This window comes from Girardinichthys multiradiatus, chromosome 13, assembly GCF_021462225.1.
Source record: "Girardinichthys multiradiatus isolate DD_20200921_A chromosome 13, DD_fGirMul_XY1, whole genome shotgun sequence".
Lineage (NCBI taxonomy): Eukaryota > Metazoa > Chordata > Actinopteri > Cyprinodontiformes > Goodeidae > Girardinichthys > Girardinichthys multiradiatus.
In genome coordinates this window covers 24,251,566-24,273,254 of record NC_061806.1, presented here as the reverse complement: position 1 = coordinate 24,273,254, position 21,689 = coordinate 24,251,566, and the positions used below count along the sequence as shown (strand labels likewise).

Here is a 21,689-nt window from a genome sequence, read left to right as displayed (position 1 = left end):
ATCCACCTGTGTGTAATCAAGTCTCCGTATAAATGCACCTGCTCTGTGATAGTCTCAGGGTTCAGTTCAAAGTGACGTCCAACAACGTGCAGATAGTCCAATACTCAGCAAATAAGTGGTCCAGAACAAACAAAACTGTCTCTGTGTTCCTCAAAACCTATGACTGGGCAGAGTAGAGGTTAGCCTGGGCAGGACTAAACTCAGACTAACTCATACCTTTCTATGTTGTTCAATGAGAAAATACATGACAATACATTCATATCATCAGTACATTCCTTGGTAACCCTGAGACAAAATGAAACAGCAATAAAAGATACCGTACATATATATGTATATATATAAAGAGAACAAAATCATGGTTCATAGCTTATTCGTCCCACTTCTATTAGGCACTGGAACCTGGCTGTGTCATTGGCAAAGGTGGTGCTATGAACCGTGGGGGAATGAATGTGAGGGAATCAATCCTGGCCTGTAAACGCTTAACCTGCCGGTTTGCGGTGTATAATCAAAAAAAAAAACGAATGTTTAAAACAGGTTTAGGTTTAAACCATTAGCTCTTCTGAATGATGATGGGTTTTAATATGACTCCTGTCTCTAAACTATCTAGATGTGAAAAGAGGGAGAAAAAAAAATAAATGAATTGCAGTACCTAGGTTATAAGTCAGGTGTGTTTGTGGAGGTTGCAAGGTGTCTGCTGTGGTGGACTTAGGATTTCTCTACTAAGTTCAGCAGAACTAGGCCAGTGGGTATCTGTGCCTCGGTGGGACTGTCTACAGATGAACCAACCTCCTTTAATAAGATTTTGCATGAAATCTCTGGCAATGTGGGTGTCCATTACATCATTCTTAATCACTTTTGTGAGGTCTCTTGTGCATGCAGTGTGTTATGGAGAATTATCGTGCGAACTTACAGTTTAAGACTGTGTCCTAGAAGGTAGTTATATGTTTAACTGTTTCTGTTGAAGAAAGTTGTTAGTGATTAGTGCATGTTAGTGTGAGTTCATGAAACATGCACCTATTTAACTGGTCCTATGCACTGGTCTCTCCTTTCCCGGACATGGAGACAAGCTCTGTTCTTGGGGAGGAAAGTCCGATGTAGGACTTCATCTGGTTCAGCAAAACCGCAGCAGCTGGGATGATGGTGTCAACCTTTTCTGACAAGCATCCAACCCACTTGATGAAGCTGCATGTCACAGTTAGGAGGAATTTGTTACCTCCTGTTAATTTTGGAGCTGGTTCGACCGAGTTGGTCTGAAGGTGGAACCAAGGTAATGTAACCCCCCTTCGCTGAGGCGGAGGTTGACTGGTTGGCTGGGATGGCTGAAACTGGCGGCAGGTTAAACATCCTTTGATGTAGACCTGGGTGTCGTGAGACGTTGGAGGCCAGTGCGCCATCTGTTGGAGGGTGTGGAGTGTGGCTTTGTAGCTCCTATGGCACCCTACAGGAGAGTAATGGGCGTAGGATAATATGACCCCCCTTTGGTCTGTTGGAACAATGTCCACAGCATGGGAGAGCTGTTTGATGCCAATCTGCACACTGGCTGTCTTGAGGAGAGGGCGGAGCCCGTCTGCTAAAAGGAGTGTGTGGCTGTGTTGTGCCTCAGTTAAAAGGGGGTCTTTTTGGCACAAACGGTCATACAGCTCTCTAATGGTTGATGGATTTCCCAGCCAGAATGCTAGTAGCACTTCTGGTATGAACATGGTTTCCAGGTGTACACCTTCCACCACTTTGGGGTTGTAAGTGTCCACACCTGGGTTCTTTAAAGAGCCAAGCAATGCATGACTGCATCTGGCAGGAGTTTCCTGGATGGCTGGGTGCAGCTGTGTCTCAGAGGTGCACATGTCCGGCTCTGATGAGGGCCTGAGAGGTTCTTCGGGCTCCTCTAAGCTGGTGATCTGGTTGGCCACAAAGAGTGGTTTGCTGTTTAAATTCAGTGGGTTTTGCACCTCCGCCTGGACCCAGAGTTGGTCCTGGTGGCAGTCAATGAGTGGGGCCAGCCTGTCCAGCAGGTCCTGGCCACCAAGGAAAAACTCTTTGTTTAATGTGCACATATAGATGGGGTGCACCAGAGCCGTGTCTTCGAGTGTGATGTCCAGCTCCACCCAACTAGTGATGCATGATCAGTTTTGGGTGCAGCTGGTGATGCTTACATCACAAGCGTCGGCCTGAAATGGTTCATTGAAGGAGAGCATGGCTCTACTCACCTCCTCAAACATGATTGAGCACATCAGGTTGATCGCTGATCCTATTTTAGAATAGAAACTCAGTTGGAAACGTCCTCCTATCATGATCAGACAGTATAGACGACGTGCATGTCCATTTTGGTTCAGTTCACCTGAGAACCTTGGAAAGATGGTTTGTGGTGTTTCTCCTGGGGAGGTCCCAAGGGGTACTTGGAGTTTCCCAAGTTTGTCTCCCCATCCGATCAGGTACACTCTGATGGCTGTGGAGACTGGGTCCACGCCTAGTCATGCTGACGGGAAGTTTGGGTCTGGTTTAACTGGAGGGTCGGCTTCCTGTTTCAAGGGTTGTGGGGGCGTGGTGGCCTGACACACCGCTTCTGTCACCATCTTACGTAAGGCCTCCTCCAACTCTTTCTCCATAATCCCTTCTGCGTGTCAGTTCCACCCTTTTCCATCAGGTTTACCTTTAGGCTTCACGTGATGGTCAGGTCGTCTGTTCGACCGGAAGTGGTCCAGCAACTTTGACTGTGGTTGGTATTCAGTACCACCACCCCCAGTCCAGCTGACCAAACCTACGTTATTCCCTGAACCGGTTCTTAACGTGGGTTCCTGCTGAAGGCATTTCCTGACCTTCTAACGCAAGGCTGGTTCTTTCAGTCCGGACCTGTAAAACCCTAGCCTCACCCTCTGGTCCCTTGGTCGGGCGAGCACGTGTTCCCCACGCCATCTGAGCATATTTGCGGATCTCTTGCATGCTCATGGCCTTGGTTCTGCAATACATAGTAACATCGTATCGCACACTTTCATGAAGGTTGTGGAGGAACAGGGATTTGAAAGCATGTTCCTCCTCAATGCTGGGCGCATTACGTCCTTGGAAGTAGACGGCTCTCAAGTGCCGGTAATACTCCCTGGGTGCTTCGCTTTTCTTTTGCTGGATAGTGAAAGCACCAAGTGTGGCGGAGGCCCGGTCTGTGTACACAGAATATTCTTCCCTTAAAGCTTCGCAAATGTCACGGAGTGATATTTTGGACTTTCTTTGTGGTTTTTTATTAATTAATCCCTTCGCCCATGTTTAGTCTATGCATTAGTTTCACCTGTTCCTTCTGTCTCCCTGCCTCCTTGTCTCACCTGTTCCCTCTTCCTTTTGATTAACTGCCCTTTGTATTCCCTTAGTATATTAGTTAGTCTGTTTCATGTGTTGATTGCTGGTTCCTCGTCTCTCAACTAGGGTCTCTATCCTTGACTGCCATGTGTTTCATGTTCCTGCAGTGATTTATGTTATGTTTGGATACCTCTGAATAAAGCTGAAGATCACTCAACATGCGGCTGCCCAGGTCTTACCAGCACTTTGGTCCGACAACAAAGATTAATGTGACAGTAGGAACCAGCCAGTACCAGGACCAAGCAGATAAATGTAAAGAGCTGAAGAAGTGGGTGACACAGCAGGAGGAGGAATTGGGGAGGATTTACGGAGAAGAGGTGGAGATATTACCTTCGCCCCTGTTGCTCCAAGAAATGGAGGGAGCTAGAGGACGCCAACCGACGCCGGTATCTCCAGCCTTCATATCGGGTCGGATCCGCTCCAGTTAGCCTCTGACAGTCTCAGCCACATCAATTTCCTCACATCGCCGCCGTCATCGTCGCAAGCCCTCCTCCTCACCCACGGCCAGTGAGCTGTCCACGCTCACCGCAACTTCCTCCGGGCCATTCACGCCAGCTGCAGCCTTGGTTGAGTCTTCAACGTCTGCAGCAACTCCAGAGTCGACAGAGTTTCCCGCTGGTTTCGGCTCCCACCCAGGATGACGTCGCAGCCGCAGGGCTGTTGTCTTTGGGGAGGTTCGGACTGTCGCCTCCTACCCTTCTACGGAGGGTCCATCCGCCATGGTCTCCTCACAGCTGCTTTCCCCGGAGTTGGTGGGTGGTCACCCAACGCCCTCTGCAGGTCACCAGCTGCCGGTGCAGCCTCCAGCCCTGAATTGGGTTCAAGCCAGGCTGGAGAAAATGAAAGAGGATTTCTTGAAGGGACGTTGCTGTGATTTTGTACTTCATGTAATGGATCATCCAGAGGATCTGAATCTGGTGCACTCTGTTCTACAAGCCAAATTCATTGCGGAGGGATGGCTCGACGCTCCACCTCCTCTTTCTGCTGGAGGTCCTTTCGACCCTCTTCTTGTGGCCATTAGAGCAGCACAGAGCTCCAAGGATTCTGAGCCACAGCCTGCAGCCAAGCCCCTGGACTCACAGCCTGCAGCCAAGCCTCTGGACTCACAGCCTGCAGCCAAGCCCCTGGACTCACTGCCTGCAGCCAAGCCTCTGGACTCACAGCCTGCTACCAGGTTCGGTCGCCCGCCTGAACTCTGTGCCTGCTCGGGACGACCTCGTGGTCGCCCGCCTGAACTCTGTGCCTGCTCGGGACGACCTCGTGGTCACCCGCCTGAACTCTGTGCCTGCTCGGGACGACCTCCTGGTCGCCCGCAGAATCAATGTTTGATTCTGCATTATTAGGGTCGAAACGCTCTATGTCTTTGGCAAGGGAGCGGGTGCGCAATCCACTCTCAGGGATTGGTGCCGGCCCATCTGAGTCATCGTCGGAGAGTTCACTCCGGCTGCACTCAGGGTGTATCAGTGCATCACGCCTCATCCTCGGAGGAGGCAGTGGAGGCTGCTCCCGGTACAACGGTGGGCCCTGTGCTTCCCGGACTCGGGTCCTGGGCAGCGGTTGAGGGCAGTAGGAACCCCCTGAATCCCAGGGGCGGCTTTCCTGTCGCCTTGACGGAGGTGAGGGATCGTAGAGGACCGTACTGCGAGTCAAGTTTGAAGCGCAGAGAGCATCATGAAGACCAAGGAACACACCAGTCAGGTCCGAGATACTGTTGTGGAGAAGTTTAAAACCGGATTTGGATACAAAAAGATTTCCCTAGCTTTAAACATCCCAAGGAGCACTGTGCAAGCAATCATATTGAAATGGAAGGAGCATCAGACCACTGCAAATCTACCAAGACCCAGCCGTCCCTCTAAACTTTCATCTCGAACAAGGAGAAAACTCATCAGAGATGCAGCCAAGAGGCCCATGATCACCCTGGATGAACTTCAGAGATCTACAGCTGAGGTGGGAAAGTCTGTCCATAGGACAACAATCAGTCATACACTGCACAAATCTGGGCTTTATGGAAGAGTGGCAAAAAGAAAGCCATTTCTCAAAGATATCCATAAAAAGTCTTGTTTAAAGTTTGCCACAAGCCACCCGGGAGACACACCAAACATGTGGAAGAAGGTGCTCTGGTCAGATGAAACCAAAATCGAACTGTTTGGGCACAATGCAAAACGATATGTTTGGTGTAAAAGCAACACAGCTCATCACCCTGAACACACCATCCCCACTGTCAAACATGGTGGTGGCAGCATCATGGTTTGGGCCTGCTTTTCATCAGCACGGACAGGGAAGATGGTCAAAATTGATGGGAAGATGGATGGGTTCAAATACAGGACCATTCTGGAAGAAAACCTGTTGGAGTCTGCAAGAGACCTGAGACTGGGACGGAGATTTATCTTCCAACAAGACAATGATCCAAAACATAAAGCCAAATCTACAATGGAATGGTTCACAAATAAACGTATCCAGGTGTTGGAATGGCCAAGTCAAAGTCCAGACCTGAATCCAATCGAGAATCTGTGGAAAGAGCTGAAGACTGCTGTTCATGAACGCTCTCCATCCAACCTCACTGAGCTCCAGCTGTTTTGCAAGGAAGAATGGGCAAGAATTTCAGTCTCTCGATGTGCAAAACTGATAGAGACAAACCCCAAGAGACTTGCAGCTGTAATTGCAGCAAAGGGTGGCGCTGCAAAGTATTAACGCAAGGTGGCCGAATACTATTGCACGCCCCACTTTTCAGTTTTTTATTTGTTCAAAACGTTTGACACATCCAAATAAATTTCATTCCACTTCACGATTGTGTCCCACTTGTTGTTGATTCTTCACAAAAAATTCTAATTTTATATCTTTATGTTTGAAGCCATAAATGTGGCAAGAGGTTGACCAGTTCAAGGGGGCCGAGTACTTTCACAAGGCACAGTATATCTAATTCTGTACCCGAACAAATCAAAACTCACAACGATCGCTTTTCTTTCCTTTTTACTCTGATGAGATATGCTTGATGAAACAGTCTTCTAAAAGAAGCTGAAGAATGTAGGAGAGAAAAGGTTTCAGTCAGTAAGGTTTTGACTTTTAAAAAGCATTTTTTTGCCTCACTCTGAACTTTTTAAAAGCTTTTCGACATCTGCCTGAGGAAGAACAGGACTTCTGATGCCCTATCATTCAGCCTCACAAACGTCTTCACAGTTCGCTCACTGACTCAGAATGGAAATTTGACCTCACTTGAAAACAAATTACTCTGCACAGTCTGGACAAAACTGGCAATGACAAAAAACTAAACTACAACCCCCTGTGAGAGAGTGAGAGACGAGATTTATATCCACAGATGTCTTCACATGTCCTTAGATTTTGAAAAATATAATGCCATTTAGAAACAAATATTAAAAAATGTGTAATCTGTTAAATTTCTTAGAGTATTCTTGAGTAATGGAAGAGCCCGGAGGAGAACAGATGCTGCATTAGTGACTGACTGAATCTCGGTCATCTCTGTTCAATTGTATATGTGTTTGAGTGGGCAGTCTCTGGCTGTGGATGTGTGTGAGGGGGCCAGTTGCTTGTGAGTCTCTTCATAACACATCTTGTATTGTTTATTTCTACGCTGACAAATGTGTACGCGGATCTAATATAAATACCATCAGAGATACCATATGGATATTGTTTGGCCCCGTTATCTGTGATAAAAGGAACCACAGATTTAATTTCAGTGCGTAATGTAAAATATGTTGTGAAGGTAGATAATGTAGTAATTTATTTGCAAAATATATGTAATTATAGGTAATTAGATTATTATCCATTATTAGCATGTTGGTAATCATAAAGGTGAATAAATTTGTAAATAAATTTATATTTATTGCCGCATGAGCTGCTGCACAACATGCGTCCAAGCAATGTAATCTAAAATACCTTAATGTATGAACACAATAAAAACGAAAAGAAAAAACCTTTCCATGCACATCGCCCTCCACATTAATAACCAGTTAAAGATGGTGCCATTGAATAAATCTGTCCTTTAGCACAGTAATTTCGCACAAAAAAAAAATTAAAAACCCTAAATTTAATTTCACTACTTTTATTTAGAAAGGAAGGTATCCCATTTTGAGAAATACACCATATTGCCAAAACACATGAATTTTGAGTGACATCAAAATCTTGATCTATAGGGTTGGTCCACCCTTCAATGGTTTAGGGATGTGTTTGTTTGGGTTTTCTGACATTTTTTCTAGAAGTGCATTAGTGAGGGCAAATATTAATGCTAGATAAGGTCAGGCTCACAGTTTGTGTTCTAATTAATTCCAAACCTGTTCCTTCTGGTTGAGGACAGGATTATGTGCAGGCCAGCCAAGTTCCTCCGCACCAAGCTCAGATCCAGTATGACAGAGCTTGAGCTATTTTTCAAAGAAGAATGGGTAAAAAATATCCGCCCCTAGATGTGCAAGGCTGATAGAAACAAACCCCGAAGGATCTGAAGATGTATTTATTATGAACGGTTTTTGTATTTACTGAGGGGGGCTAAATACAAATACATGCAACATTTTTGAATAATGTATTTGTAAAAACCCTGTTTCTTTGATTTTATAATCACTTTTTGTAATGGCTTGTGACTGTAGTGTGACAGGAGGCGAAAAAGTTTAAAAGCTATGAATACTTTAAAAAAAAAAACAGCTCATAGAGTTCAGCTAAATTCTACAAATGTCGTACTTAGCCAGTGTTTGTGTTTTTTAATTAGTGTTTTTGTTTATTTTTACTTAGAGGCAACTAAGGAATATATACACAAACAGGAAATGCAAAGAGAACCAATGAACATTAAGACCAGGTAATCAATGGAAACTAGGAACAGGTGAAGAACAAGGAACAAAGGACCAGACTGTTTCCTGCTGTGTCCTGGGTCGTACTTATTTCTGTGTCAGGGTTGTACTTATCTTTGTTCCTGGTCGTGCATCCTATGTCCTGGCCTGGTTCTGGTTTCCCTGCCTGGTCTGTGAGTGAGAACAATAAATCTCAGACTTACCATCATTCATCTGACTCCTGGGGTCTCTGTCTCTGCACTTGGGTCCTACCCACAACAACTCACATCATGACAACAAAACATAGTGATGAATTCAAGAGTGAAGTAAGAAGGATTGTGTTGTTTGTTTTCTAATTTATCTTCATTTTATTTTTTATTTTATTAAGGAGGACAAGTTATCTGATTTCAAAGGTCCAGTTTATTCTCAAATTCTGGCATTTTTTGTCTCTGTGGGGTTGTTGGACGAAAGTACAACAATATGTAGAGAGTTAAAAGTACTGCCTTCACCATGGCTCTTGTTTGACCTTTTGTGCAGCAGACAATTAAGCATTGAGAAAAGGCAAAAATGAATAAAAATCAGGCAAACGGGATGCTGTTTTAAATGGCTGTAGATATGTAGAACGGACACACACTGCCAAGACTGCAAGAGGCTGACCTTTACCAGTCTGTCACAACTCATTCTCACCAGTTCAATGCACATTAATGTGCAAATGTGTGCTAGCTTAAAGGATTAAATATTGCTCATAAACAAAATGACGCATTCAATTGTTAGAGATGTAATTGCACATTTGTTGGAACCAGCAGACCCTTTTCTCTACTTTTATCTATCAGGCATTAGCTTTTAAACCACTGTTTTGTTAGTCAAGAGTACAAACAGTCACCGAGCTCAAAACTGAGGGAGCAGCTGGAGAGCACACTCCGCAGTGCCAAGCATCTCTCACTTCTCTTTGATTAGAGTCGGAACAACAGTCAGCCCTCCTGCTTTGTTTCTGGCACAGCAGATGACATGTCCATAATGTCAGAGATATATTTTTCCCTCTCAATCAGTTTACCCAACAAGCACAGCCTGACATAATTGCAATCATTCCACAGTAAATGACAAGGTGCCAGTGACTCCATCACACATGCAATGTGTCTATCAAACGTAACAGAAACACATAAGTCTCATATTTTTCTCGCTATACCTGTTGTGTAACTCAGAAAACAAAGATACATCAGGAGGAGTAATAAAGTCATAATCTTTTCAAACTATGTCCCTTGGATCCTAGAATAACAATATCTGATGCTAAAAGGGACTGCAGTTCCTTCTGTCTTTACTCTTTGATTATCTGTGGGCCAGAATAAAGTGGTCCAGTTTGGGTTCCTGATGTAGTTTCCCAAATAAACACGTCCTCTTTACTGTGGTAAAGATGGGAGAAGATTGATATTAATATGCTGCCTTAAACTAGCTTAAACCATAATATTGTTCATATATAATCAGTCTCATAATCTGTGCTTAAAATGTAATAATGTACATGAAAATGTAGTATTAATTTGTCTACAGGGTGTATTCTTCCTCTATCCCATTTATAAAGACGCAGGCCTGATTCAATATTTATCCATATTTCTTTGTATGTCATCTGTAAAATATATACGGTAGATTAATTGTAACAATATCCAAAAGTATGTAAAACTTATTTAATTTGTTATTGAAAATAATAACAGGTAATCGAGCAATTGTGATATTAGTAGTAAAATATCAAAAGTAATAATCACATAATTTCCTAATGATTTGACTGAAAAAGAAATAAGAAATTAAAAAGAAGAGAAAAACAAACTAACCATAATCCTGCAATCTGCTGCTATAAGGGAAATAACATGTGTTTTCTGAACAAGAAATAAAATTTCAAAAATGACAAAAAACTCTTAAAGGGTTAACATTTATCAAACGTTTACTGGCCCTATTCAGGAAGTCTTCCTGAAGACAGTAAGTCTTTCTGTGGTCTGGGTATTTTTGCACCACTTTAATGTCATGGGTAGCAGCTGGTTTATCTGACTCAAATCAGTGAATGTCAGGATGGTTTCCCTCCTGGATTCACTCTAGAACCAAACTGGACCAGAAGAAAAATCACTCTCAAAGAAAGTCGCAAATTGATGCTGAGCATGTCAGTTGTGTGAAGAAAAAACATAAAAGTTTGCTGGAACTTCGTAGGAACTTCAGACAAAAATTAGATATAACATTTATTGCAACCAAATTTGCCAAGTTGACTCAGGTTTGGTTCTGACTTGGGTGGGTAACCCTTTCTACTGGTTCTGTTTTCCGTTTTCTGACTCAGCTCAGAATGTGTTTCACTGTGAAAGGTGCATATCGACCCAGGACAAAAGCAAAAGACTTTGTAAAAATGCTTGCTGATGCTGGTAAGAGGATATCTTCATCCGCAGTGAAAGTGCTACACCAAAATGGTCTGAAAGGCCACTTGGTGAGGATGAAGCCAGAATCAAAGTGTTTTGCCATAATGACCATCATTAGATTCGGAGACAAAAAGGGGAAACACCATCCCCACTGTGACGTTTGGTTTAATTAAATGTCAGACAGTGAGAAAAAGAACATTTTCAACTGTGCTATAGACTTAAATATAAAAAGGTGAAGTGTGATGATAAGTAAACAGGGACCAGGTGAGAAGGTGAGAGCAGAAACTCTAAATTAAATCAGGGAACAGACTAAAGAAAACACTTATTGTTGGAGCAAAAAGATGACTAAAGCATTACAAATACAACAAATATCCATAGAACCTCACATTTCTTCCTCATCCTCCTTTTCATATTTTCTCTTCATAAGCAGCAATGTTACATAATCTCTCCTGAACAATCTTGTGGGCACATTTTAATTAGCAGAGGAGGTTTGGACGCTTAGTGACTTTCGATTGGCATGTGAAACCTGTCACAGCTTCCCTTTGTTGTTCCACCCACTCAAACCTGTCCTCCTCCTCTTCCTCACCTTGATTGACAGGACTATCAGGAGTCCACCCACCTGGAGCAGTTTGTGACCCGCTTCTTGCTGAAGGAGACGACCAATCAGCTTCATTCACTTCAAAGCTCGCTTGAGTGCGCCATGGAAACCACGGCTGAGCAGACCCGCCAGGAGAAGTGAGTTGCGAATCCCTCTGGTCCTTCACACCAACAAACACACTCCAACATGAGCGAAATGTACACTGAGACCCATAGTTGTATGCTCGTAATGGTCTCTCTGTTTTGTTTGTCCTAATTTACATCCCTCATTACAGACATGAAGGATGTGTTCGTACTGAACGCATGTACCCAGTGCCTGATCAGAACACCTGCTCCGGACGAATTTCACCTAATTAACAAAAGCTCGTTAGGATCTGAGAAAAGGGACTTAGGAAGGATGTGATAAAATAAAAACAACTATCATAATGATCGGGGAAGCACAAAATCTATTTAATTTTGCCTTTTTTTTTTTATTTACCGTAGATGTTTCAGAAACTTTTATTTCATTTTATTTTATGTGCTATTTTAATTTAACTAAATTGACATGCACACAAAATATAATTTTCACAATAATTAAATATTACATTAATTTAAAAGGCAATCTTTAAATCTGCTTATGAACTAATAGACAGCAGCATACAGTTCCTTTGCTTCAATAATGTGGAACAAACTTCCAGAAAACTTCAAAAATGCTGAGTTTTGTTTTTTTGCTTTTTATTTATCTATTTTGAATATTAAAGACAAAGAACACGGGGACATGGGTATTACAGTAAATGCAAAAATTGTATATACATATATTTGTAATGTACACTGAAAAAAATAAAGGGAACACTTAAACAACACAATATAACTCCAAGTAAATCAAATTTCTGTGAAATCAAACTGTCCAACAAGGAAGCAACACTGATTGACAATCAATTTCACATGTTGTTGTGCAAATGAAATAGACAACAGGGGGAAATCTTTGGTGATTAGCAACACACTCAATAAAGGAGTGGTTCTGCAGGTGGGGACCACAGACCACTTCTCAGTACCTATGCTTTCTGGCTGATGTTTTGGTCACTTTTGAATGTAGGTGGTGCTTTCACACTCGTAGCAGCATGAGACGGACTCTACAACCCACACAAGTGGCTCAGGTAGTGCAGCTCATCCAGGATGGCAAATCAATGCGAGCTGTGGCAAAAAGGTTTGCTGTGTCTGTCAGCGTAGTGTCCAGAACCTGGAGGCGCTACCAGGAGACAGACCAGTACACCAGGAGTACACCAACAACCCAGCAGCAGGACCGCTACCTCCGCCTTTGTGCAAGGAGGAACAGGAGGAGCACTGCCAGAGCCCTGCAAAATGACCTCCAGCAGGCCACAAATGTGCATGTGTCTGCACAAACGGTTAGAAATCGACTCCATGAGGATGGTATGAGGGCCCAACGTCCACAAATGGGGGTTGTGCTCACAGCCCAACACCGTGCAGGACGCTTGGCATTTGCCAGAGAACACCAGGATTGGCAAAGTCGCCACTGGCGCCCTGTGCTCTTCACAGATGAAAGCAGGTTCACACTGAGCACATGTGACAGACGTGACAGAGTCTGGAGACACCGTGGAGAGCGATCTGCTGCCTGCAACATCCTTCAGCATGACCGGTTTGGCAGTGGGTCAGTAATGGTGTGGGGTGGCATTTCTTTGGAGGGCCATTTAATGCGGCAGATTCGTTCAGATCTAGGATGTGTTATTTGAGTGTTCCCTTTATTTTTTTGGGCAGTGTATTTGTATTTAACTTTCCGTTTATTGTGCCACTGCAGTGTACTTTCTCATGTGTTTTCTGTTGTTATATTTTCGTCATGTAAAGCACTTTGAATTGTCTGAAATGTGCTATACAAATAAACTTACCTTGCATTGCCTTGACAGCAGGAATTTTCTGTTTAGAACAAGTGGCGACACCAAGAGAAGGTCAAGGGGTCCAGTGGACCCTACAGTTTTGCTGTCCAACCACCCATAGTCAGAGAGTGTTTTATGTATAATATTTTCTTTTATAATTTTAAATTTAAGTGAAGAAAACCTTCAACTAGTTGAAATGGTTGTTTATTTATGTACTTATTTAATGCATAGCCATAACAGGAAAACAGTTTGGTGGGTCAGGGGACCTTCTAGTGTCAGAGGCAAATTTGATCTACAACAGGGGGCCAAATGAGACAGGTAACTTTATTAAATTAACGACACAGCAGACCATATGTGGTTAGAAAGCAGGCTGGGCAGGTCACAATTATAAAGAGTCAGAGGTGAAAGAACAAAAAGAGAAACCAGGGAAACAACAGCAAAATAGGAGAAAAGTAAAAAAATATTAATACTTATAACCCTGCAGCCAGGCTTTGTTGGAGGTGAGTCTCTGCCTCAGCTTGAAGAGTTTAAGTATGTTGGTGTCTTACTTACAACTGATCATAAGATGGAGGATAAAATGATTAGACGGACTGAAGCCACATCTGCAGGCAGCTGGGTGCTAGCTTGTTATAGCTAGCTATTGCAGCAACTTTTATTACTTTACCAGAAGATTACTGCAAGAATAAACAGACAGCACCAAGTGACCATGAAAATGGGCCATCAACCAATGGTAACTCAGTTCTGTTATTGTGAGGCTCCCTATGGGTGTACTTGCTCTATGTTTACAAATAAATGATTTGCATTATTTGGTCATGATCAGATAATAAGAATATTCACATATTCATAAATGTACTGGCCTGGGTGATAATGAGCTCTCAGTGGTTCTCTGAGTAGAGTTCAGCCCTGATCAGGCGGTTATTCTCAGAGGGTTCTCTTGCCTTTGTGCATGCAGGTTCTTGATCAGTCTGGGTCTGCATTCAGAGCTCCAACATGCCTCGGGTGTGTTCAGGTCATCAGCGCTGGCCATGACTCACCCAGTGCACACATGCACAGATTCCCTACATGGCTTGCATGTTTGCAGACAGACATGTAGGTGAATCTTCCCTGCAGGTAATGTCTGTGTTTATTTGAGGCAGGGCACTCTTATATGACGACTAATGACTTGTTTTTTTTCACCTGTCTGTGTGTTTCCCAACGGTCTCTAGAGGAAAGAATTAATGGGAAAAACTCTAACTGCTGCTAATGGATGACTAAGTTTCTGATGAAATGTCCATAAAGGACCTTTTAACAGTTTTTGCATTCATTCTCTATAGATGTGTGAATGTAGTTTCTAATTTTGTGGTGGAATAGTTTTATTTTAAACACTATACACAATACAAAATTTAGGTTCTTCCAAACCTGACTACCTTAATGGGAATATGATTATTTTTTACAACTTGTGTGCTTATGTAAATAACCATGAACTAAAATGTATATATTGCAGCTGGGAATTGCAGTAGTTTGCCGAAGACTGAACGCAGAAATTGGAGTCAATCCAGGACCCACTGAGACAAAAATAGTAATAGTACACTCTGTAGCTTGAACTTGAGTTTGTAAAGTGAAGATTTGTTTTCTTTATTCAGAAAGGAAGTGGAAGTTGGGAGAATGTCATAATATGTTAGTTTTTGAGTTTCTGTGTGTTCTTGTATTTGTATTTTTGCTTATTTTAGTGTTGTCATTTTCTTCGAGATAGATCTGACCCACATAAAGAAGAACACTCAGAACAACTGAATCAGTAAAAGGTGTTTTATTTACAAGAAGTGAAACTGGAACGTGAACGGTAGAATCGGCAACTGTATGAAAAGAGGGGGAAGAGAACTGGTGAATACAAGAAAAAAAATGTTGCGGAATAAACGAGAAGTAACTATGATTAACAGCTGAACGGCTTACTAGGTGAGTGTAGTCAGCTCGCAAGGGGTAGAGGTAGTCGGGACCCAGGTGTGCGAAGCGGAGAAATCCAGATGGTTTTACTTGAGCTGTAGAGTGAGTTCTGGTGAGTTCAGGAGTTAATTCAATGTTCAGGTATTTGCGTTGGAGGGTGGAGAGGGTACGCTTCTGCCTTGGTTCAGGAGACGGAGGATAACAGGAAGCTGCCAGCTTGGTACTTGGAAACGAAACCCAAATGAAATCCACCAAACACAGGTAATCTTGATCGTCCAGAAACTTCTGGAACCGAAGTCAAAGTTCAGCGAAGAATGATCAGGCAAAGGAACATAAACAACATCAGCTTAGACACAAAGAACGAAGCATAGCTAAGCTTGTTACCACCAAAGGCAAACACTCTGGCATCGAAGTGCTGGCAGCCTCCTGCTTAAATACTCCTCCAATGCAATCAGCAGATCAGTTGCACCTATCACCCAGCACACCTGAGAAACTCCAGCACCATCTGGAAACTGAAGACAAAAGTGCAGACAAAACACAAACACACACACTGAACCTAAAACCCCCGACAAGTGTTTTGTATGTTGTTAGGGAGTATTTAATTTTCTCCTTTCCCTGGTTAGCTCGTATCTTCCGTCAGTGCCTCAACTCCCTTCTGCCCCTCAGCTGCTTTTCATCTGCTTATTCACTCACCTGTGTAACATTCCAGTAATCAGCCTCCCCAGCATAAACAGTTCTCTGTTTTCTCAGTCAGTGTCAGATCCTTTGTTGTTGCCTTGTCTGTGCTTTTCAATAAATCCATATCTTTGTTTCGGTCCTCAATAACAATAAATCAAGGCAGAAAAATGTTGTCTGAACAGGTAAACTACGGTGGCCGGGGTTGCAAGCCAACGTTACAAAATCTAAAAGACTTTTACAAACCTAAAGACAAATTAACATTTCATGCGAAACATTTTTACAAGTACTGAAATAAATTAACATTTCAGAAAACAGTTTAACAAGATGCAAAACATTTTTACAAGTACTGAAACAAATTTACATTTGACAAAATCAACCAGAAAGGGAATATACCAACGCCGAGGCTGACCCAGAAGTCAGCCTCAGGGGCTGCATCCTTCGAAGGACCGGTCTACGTGGGCTGGGTCCACTAAAACCAGTGCCATAGAAAGAGAAAGGGTCTTTCTATGGCGCCGGCTAAAACCACGGAGGCCGGAAGTGAGCAGCTGCGGATTGGGACGGTCTAACCTTTACCAGCTGTTCCCGCCCTCACCTCAGCCTAACAGCTGTCGCCTAGCAACCGTAGCTGCGAGGAGAAAAAAGCAGTTAAAGCAGAATGGAGCCGAACTTCTGATAGTTTTATTTTTTATTTTTGAGGAACTTCAGCAGTTTTATCGTCGTCGCAGACATCTCCTTTATCCCCGGCTGAGAGACAATCATGTTCAGGTAAAAAAGAGGTTTGATTTAACTAGCCAATAAACAAATAGATAGGAACTTTATGGCTAATGTATGTCAACATATTTTATATATATATATATATATAAACAACAACTTTCAATTTTAAGATAGATGGGAATTATAAAGTATTCGATCCCCTCTGGCTGTTCTTAGATAATTATATAATAATGCAGTGCTTTTGGTGTATTAGTATCTACTTGCTTTGATCACTTAAAATATCCAGAAGCATGCCTTAAAAATAATGTGTTTTTCCATCTCCATTCTTCCCTTTTCTAGACCAGACCCCTTTACTGCAGGATCAACCTGAGTGTCCCAGTCCTGAAACGCTTCTTCAACCAGGAGGACACCAGGCCAGATTTTCGGATGAGCAGGGAGTCTCTGGCAGTGCTGCTTAATATTTTGCACCAGGATAGGTAACATGGATGGGTGCTACTATTGAGACCTTAGTTTTTCTTTTCTGGCTGGCAAGTGGCACATCCTACAGAGTGGTCTGCAGAGTGTTTGGGATGCCTCGCTCTACTGTCCATCGCATCGTCCACAGAGTTACAGAGGAGATCGTGGCTATTCGTCACCAGGTCCTCTACCTTCTAAAGACCCCTGAGGACTTAAGGCAGTGTCCCGTGAGTTTGCAGGGCTGGCACGCCACAGAGCTTTTCTTAAAGCTGTGGGTGCAATTGACGTCTGCCATATCTGCTTCAGGTGTCCAAGCGGCCCTGATGGTCAGTGCTACATGAACAGGAAACTCTTCCCTTCTATAATCCTGCAAGCTGAGAGCCATTTTATTGACACATATGTGGGCTGGCCTGGGTCAGTGCATGACTCTAGGGTGCTCCGCCACAGCCCACTGTACAGTTTATTCTCCTCCAGGGCATTTTATCCTTGCTGATGGAGGGTACCCATGCCTCCAATATCCACTCCCCCTCATCACTCCCTACAAGAGGACAAGACAAGGTGTGGGAGCCCAGCGCTTTAACAGCCATCCTTCCAAAAACACGCTCTATAATAGAGCGCGTTTTTGGAATGATGAAAACCAGATTCAGGGCCATCTTCCTGCAAGTGCTGGAGGTGCATGACACCTTTGTACCTCACGTAGGTCTTGACCTAGATCCATTTTATATATACATTATACATAATATATACACATACATGCACCTCTTTTAAATTGTTTTCAGGTCATAACAGCATGAGCCATCCTCCACAACATCTGCCTTGGTGCTGGGGATGTCATGGCCCCAGAGGATGACCCAGAGGAGGCTGTAGAAGAGGATGAGGATGAGGTGAGGTTTGGACTGAGGCAGGACCAGCTTTCAGCTGAGGTGTCTGCCCTGGAGGGGGTACCACCAGAACATGACTACTGTGTGCAGGCAAGTATAATATTATAGATGTGATTAATGTTTGAGGGGTATAACTAATTGTAATATTTTGTGAGCACAATTTTCTAATTCTGCATTTTTCCGATTACCTCTTAGTGATGTGGCAGCCGTCAATTCAGCCAGCCCTTTAAACCCACTTGATGGACGATGACGTGGACAGCGGAAAAAAGCATCACAAACATCTGCAGACCACCTGTGTGATGCTTCGCTCACCATCCAGAAAGACAGACCACAGATCTCAGTTGCAGCGTCCCATCCAAGTCTCTGACCTTGTGAACGATTTAGCCACATCGCCAGAGACTTTCTGTTCAGAAAGACATCTGCCTCTTTGTTCTGTTGAAGAGTCGTTCCAGGAACCGGTCACTCAGGTTGATCCTGCTGTCGCCGTTGTAAATACTTGTACATAGTTTTATTTTATGCCTTTTGTCTTGTAATCTTGATCTGTTTTAATGTTTTCTTCCCTCATTCTGTTTAAAATGCTGTTTGTATTTTTCATAATAAATTCTGTTTATAACATTAAATGAAGTTGATGTATTGTTAGATCAAATGTAAATAACATTAGTGACAAAAACAATTTTGAAATTTATTAGAACACCTTAAAACTTTAAGAAACAATCTGAACAAAACATATTTATTTATTTCTTATGTAGCACCTTATTTTGGTGCCATTCTTTGGAAAACAGTCTGTCCATTCTCTGTGCCCTCATGTCCTCCCTGATCAACTCCATCATCTCTGTCCCTCTTTCTTTTCTGACCCCTTCCTGCTGGCTCACTGTCTTCCTTCTCCGTCTGGTTGCCCACCGCTCCGCTTGGCCCTGGAGTGTCCTCAGGGATGGAGGAAATCAGGACAGGTGGCGTTGTGGAAGACCTCTGTCCCAACACCTCATCCATAAAGACAAACCAGGGCCAAGTAGCAGCAGTGGGCTTTTCACTGACTCCCTCTCCTGACCCTGGATACTTGCAATCCTAAAGTTAGATGGAATAAAAAAAAAAAAAAAATGACTAAACAGAGAAACCAACAAGACTTTTAGAAATATTTTTTTATTTGTTTGTGACATGAGAACTTCTGAACATACTCTAAATTATTATTTTTTTTTTCAAATTGTCCCACATTGTTTTGTCCTGCAAAGGGGATGACCTTCCCCTGTTGGTCCATCTTCTCCAGAATTGTCCTAAACCGAAAGAAGTATGTTAATCACTGGATGGATATTTATGAAAGTTAGAAAAATAGGAGTTATTAAAACTGGACAGAAACTGACTGCAAAGAATGTTGTTATTGTACCTCTAAGCCACGGTGGCTGAGTTTTTAGCTCCAGTAAAAAGGTGGTGGTTCTCACCCCTGAGCTTAATAAACTGGCACGTCTGCTGCTTTGTACCTAAACAAAAATATGAAAATACCAAAAAAAAACATTTTACTTAATATCAGAGCAAAAATAAAGCCTTTTTTAATTTTACATTTGTCTTAATTTGAAGAAAATATTAAAATATTTCTGTGCAAATGCCTAAAACATGCTCTTTCAAACTTTTAACTTCTTTATTGAGATTCACTTACATTTGGAGGTGTATTCCTCGTCAGGTTTACCTGGAATCAGAAATTATAATGCTAGCTGAATTATAAATAAACTTTTAAAACATATAGCACATTTCTTCATTAAAAATTCATATTGAAAAGCTTATTTATTCTCAATCACACTCTCCAGCGATACAGTTGGATTACATAAAACTGTCCATTTATTCTGGTTAACCTTAATATCACCTGAAATATTAAATCGATTTTCAGTAACAATTAAAATAATAACATAAACTGTTAGAAATCACTTGTGTTAAACGTTCACTGTGATGACTGCCAGCGGGAGCTTAGTGCCGATAGTCCGGTCAGATCTCTACCGGGCTAGCTCACCTCACCGCCGGTAGGACTGGCGAGGCGAGCCGGTTACTACGCCGGGAACGGAAAACTCCGAACATGTTGGAGCACATTTGAAATTAAGCGATGTCTAGATAAATCAAGCAGATATTTCACGTCTACATAGTTATATTCCCGCACTAAAAACATTGTAGAAGTTAATTTGTGTCACCAATCCGCTTCGACCCGCAATGAATGATGGGAAATGATGGGCCGCGAAGGATACTCACAACGCATCCTTCAAATCGGGCAAAATAAGGACACATTTGTCGGCAGCATTTGAGGGAGTCATGATTCATGAATTGGGACAGCCTTCGTCGCCGCGCTGTAACGTAATCGGCCAATGAATATGGCCTTCGAAGGATGCAGCCCCTGAAGGACACAAATGAGTGCAACCGTTATCATTTCCGGGTCAGCCTCGGCGTTGGTACATTCCCTTTCCGGTTGATTTTGTCAAATGTAAATTTGTTTCAGTACTTGTAAAAGTGTTTCGCATCTTGTTAAATAGTTTTGTGAAATATTAATTTGTTTTCTGAAATGTAAATTTGTTTCAGTACTTGTAAAAGTGTTTTGCATCTTGTTAAGTTGTTTTCTGAAATGTTAATTTGTTTTCTGAAATGTAAATGTGTTTCGGTACTTGTTAAATTGTTTTCTGAAATGTTAATTTGTCTTTAGGTTTGTCTTTAGGTTTGTGTTTTAGATTTTGTAATGTTGGTTTGCACCCGCCGGCCACCGTAGTAAACTGTCCAGACAACATTTAAACATAAAATCTAACAAAATTTAACAGAATCTAACAAACTGTCACCATACCCAGGGAATCTGACACATGTGCTCCTTTCAAGCTAACACTACATTGCTTGTAAATGGAAGGCAAGTCAAAATACTAATATACAATCAAGGTGCAGATGCTGTCAAATGCTGTCATTTGGCTCAGACACAGAAAAAAAGGGTTGCAGCAGAAAGGTTTTGTAGAAAACAAACAGGAGTTATGTTTGAATAGTTCAGTTACTGATGTAATGCAATCTGACAGGTGACACAAAAATGGTTAAAACAGCTATAAAAGAAAGCATTTTTGTATCTAATGAACTTTATACTCACAAATAACAGCTCCAGTTGCCTTGGTGGTCTGGCTGTAAAATCTGCTAAAGATATCTGTCACCATAACACTGAACTGCGTTGCTTTCTTGAAGTTTGGGTTGCTGCTCTCCGTAAATGAAGAATTCCAGTTATTCCAAAATCCCAGGGCAAAAAGTGCTTTTGATGGAAAAACAAACTCTCTGTCCTCTGTTGCCAATAAGCAGCCAAACGTCCTTTATACTCTGACATATTCTGACTGGAAAGGCGTCTTCTCAAGAAAACTGTACAGATCGGTTTACAGCCATTGACAGGTATAGGCAGTTCCATACATGGAAGTGCGTTTCTTGCTTGTGAGTCAAAAGGCTCTTTAGTGTCAAAGAAATTTATTTTAAGAGACTAATTATTAGCTGTACACCAACAAGAAGGGCAAATTTGATTTAGCCATGTTTTACACTTAAACAAGTGTGATTTTCTGGCTATAGATATATTTGGTCTCTAATCTATTGAATTGGGGCTCACCAGGTGCTCAGCCATAGGAAGTTTATCAATACGTAATCTTTAATAAAGACCTCTTAGGTCTCAGATACAGATATAATAATACTACAAACTTTTTACCTTACCTTTTCTCAGATACATTTGGATTTCTCTACAATTGTCTGGTGATTTTGTAAAAATGACAGATTAACATTTAAAAGGTTATAAATGTTTAAAATGTAAGGTTGGTCATGGCTTCTTTGTTGTCCTGTTTACCATTATTACCATGTTTATGACCAAAGAGCCAGATAGTCATGAGCCTATTTAGCTGACAGACATTTTCTGGTTTCCTTTCTTCTCTCTTCACCTCCTCCAAATCTCTCCATTTTTATTTTATATCATTTCAAAGTGACTGACCCTCACTGCCAGAGCTGCCTCTTCACTGTCAGTGTTCTTGCTACTTGAGAAATCCCCTAGTGCATCTGAATGTAATCACTGTGCTCTTG

At 42.3% G+C, this 21,689-nt stretch overlaps 1 protein-coding gene across 1 annotated transcript in view; it reads left to right on the top strand.

Annotated features, from left to right (window-relative positions):
- Window positions 1-21,689, top strand: part of necab1 (N-terminal EF-hand calcium binding protein 1) — a 63,825-nt gene that overhangs the window by 24,827 nt on the left and 17,309 nt on the right. Inside the window, exon 6 of the mRNA XM_047383077.1 lies at window positions 11,112-11,248. Within this exon, the coding sequence (XP_047239033.1) occupies window positions 11,112-11,248 (137 nt within the window). The remainder of the gene's footprint in view (window positions 1-11,111; window positions 11,249-21,689) is intronic.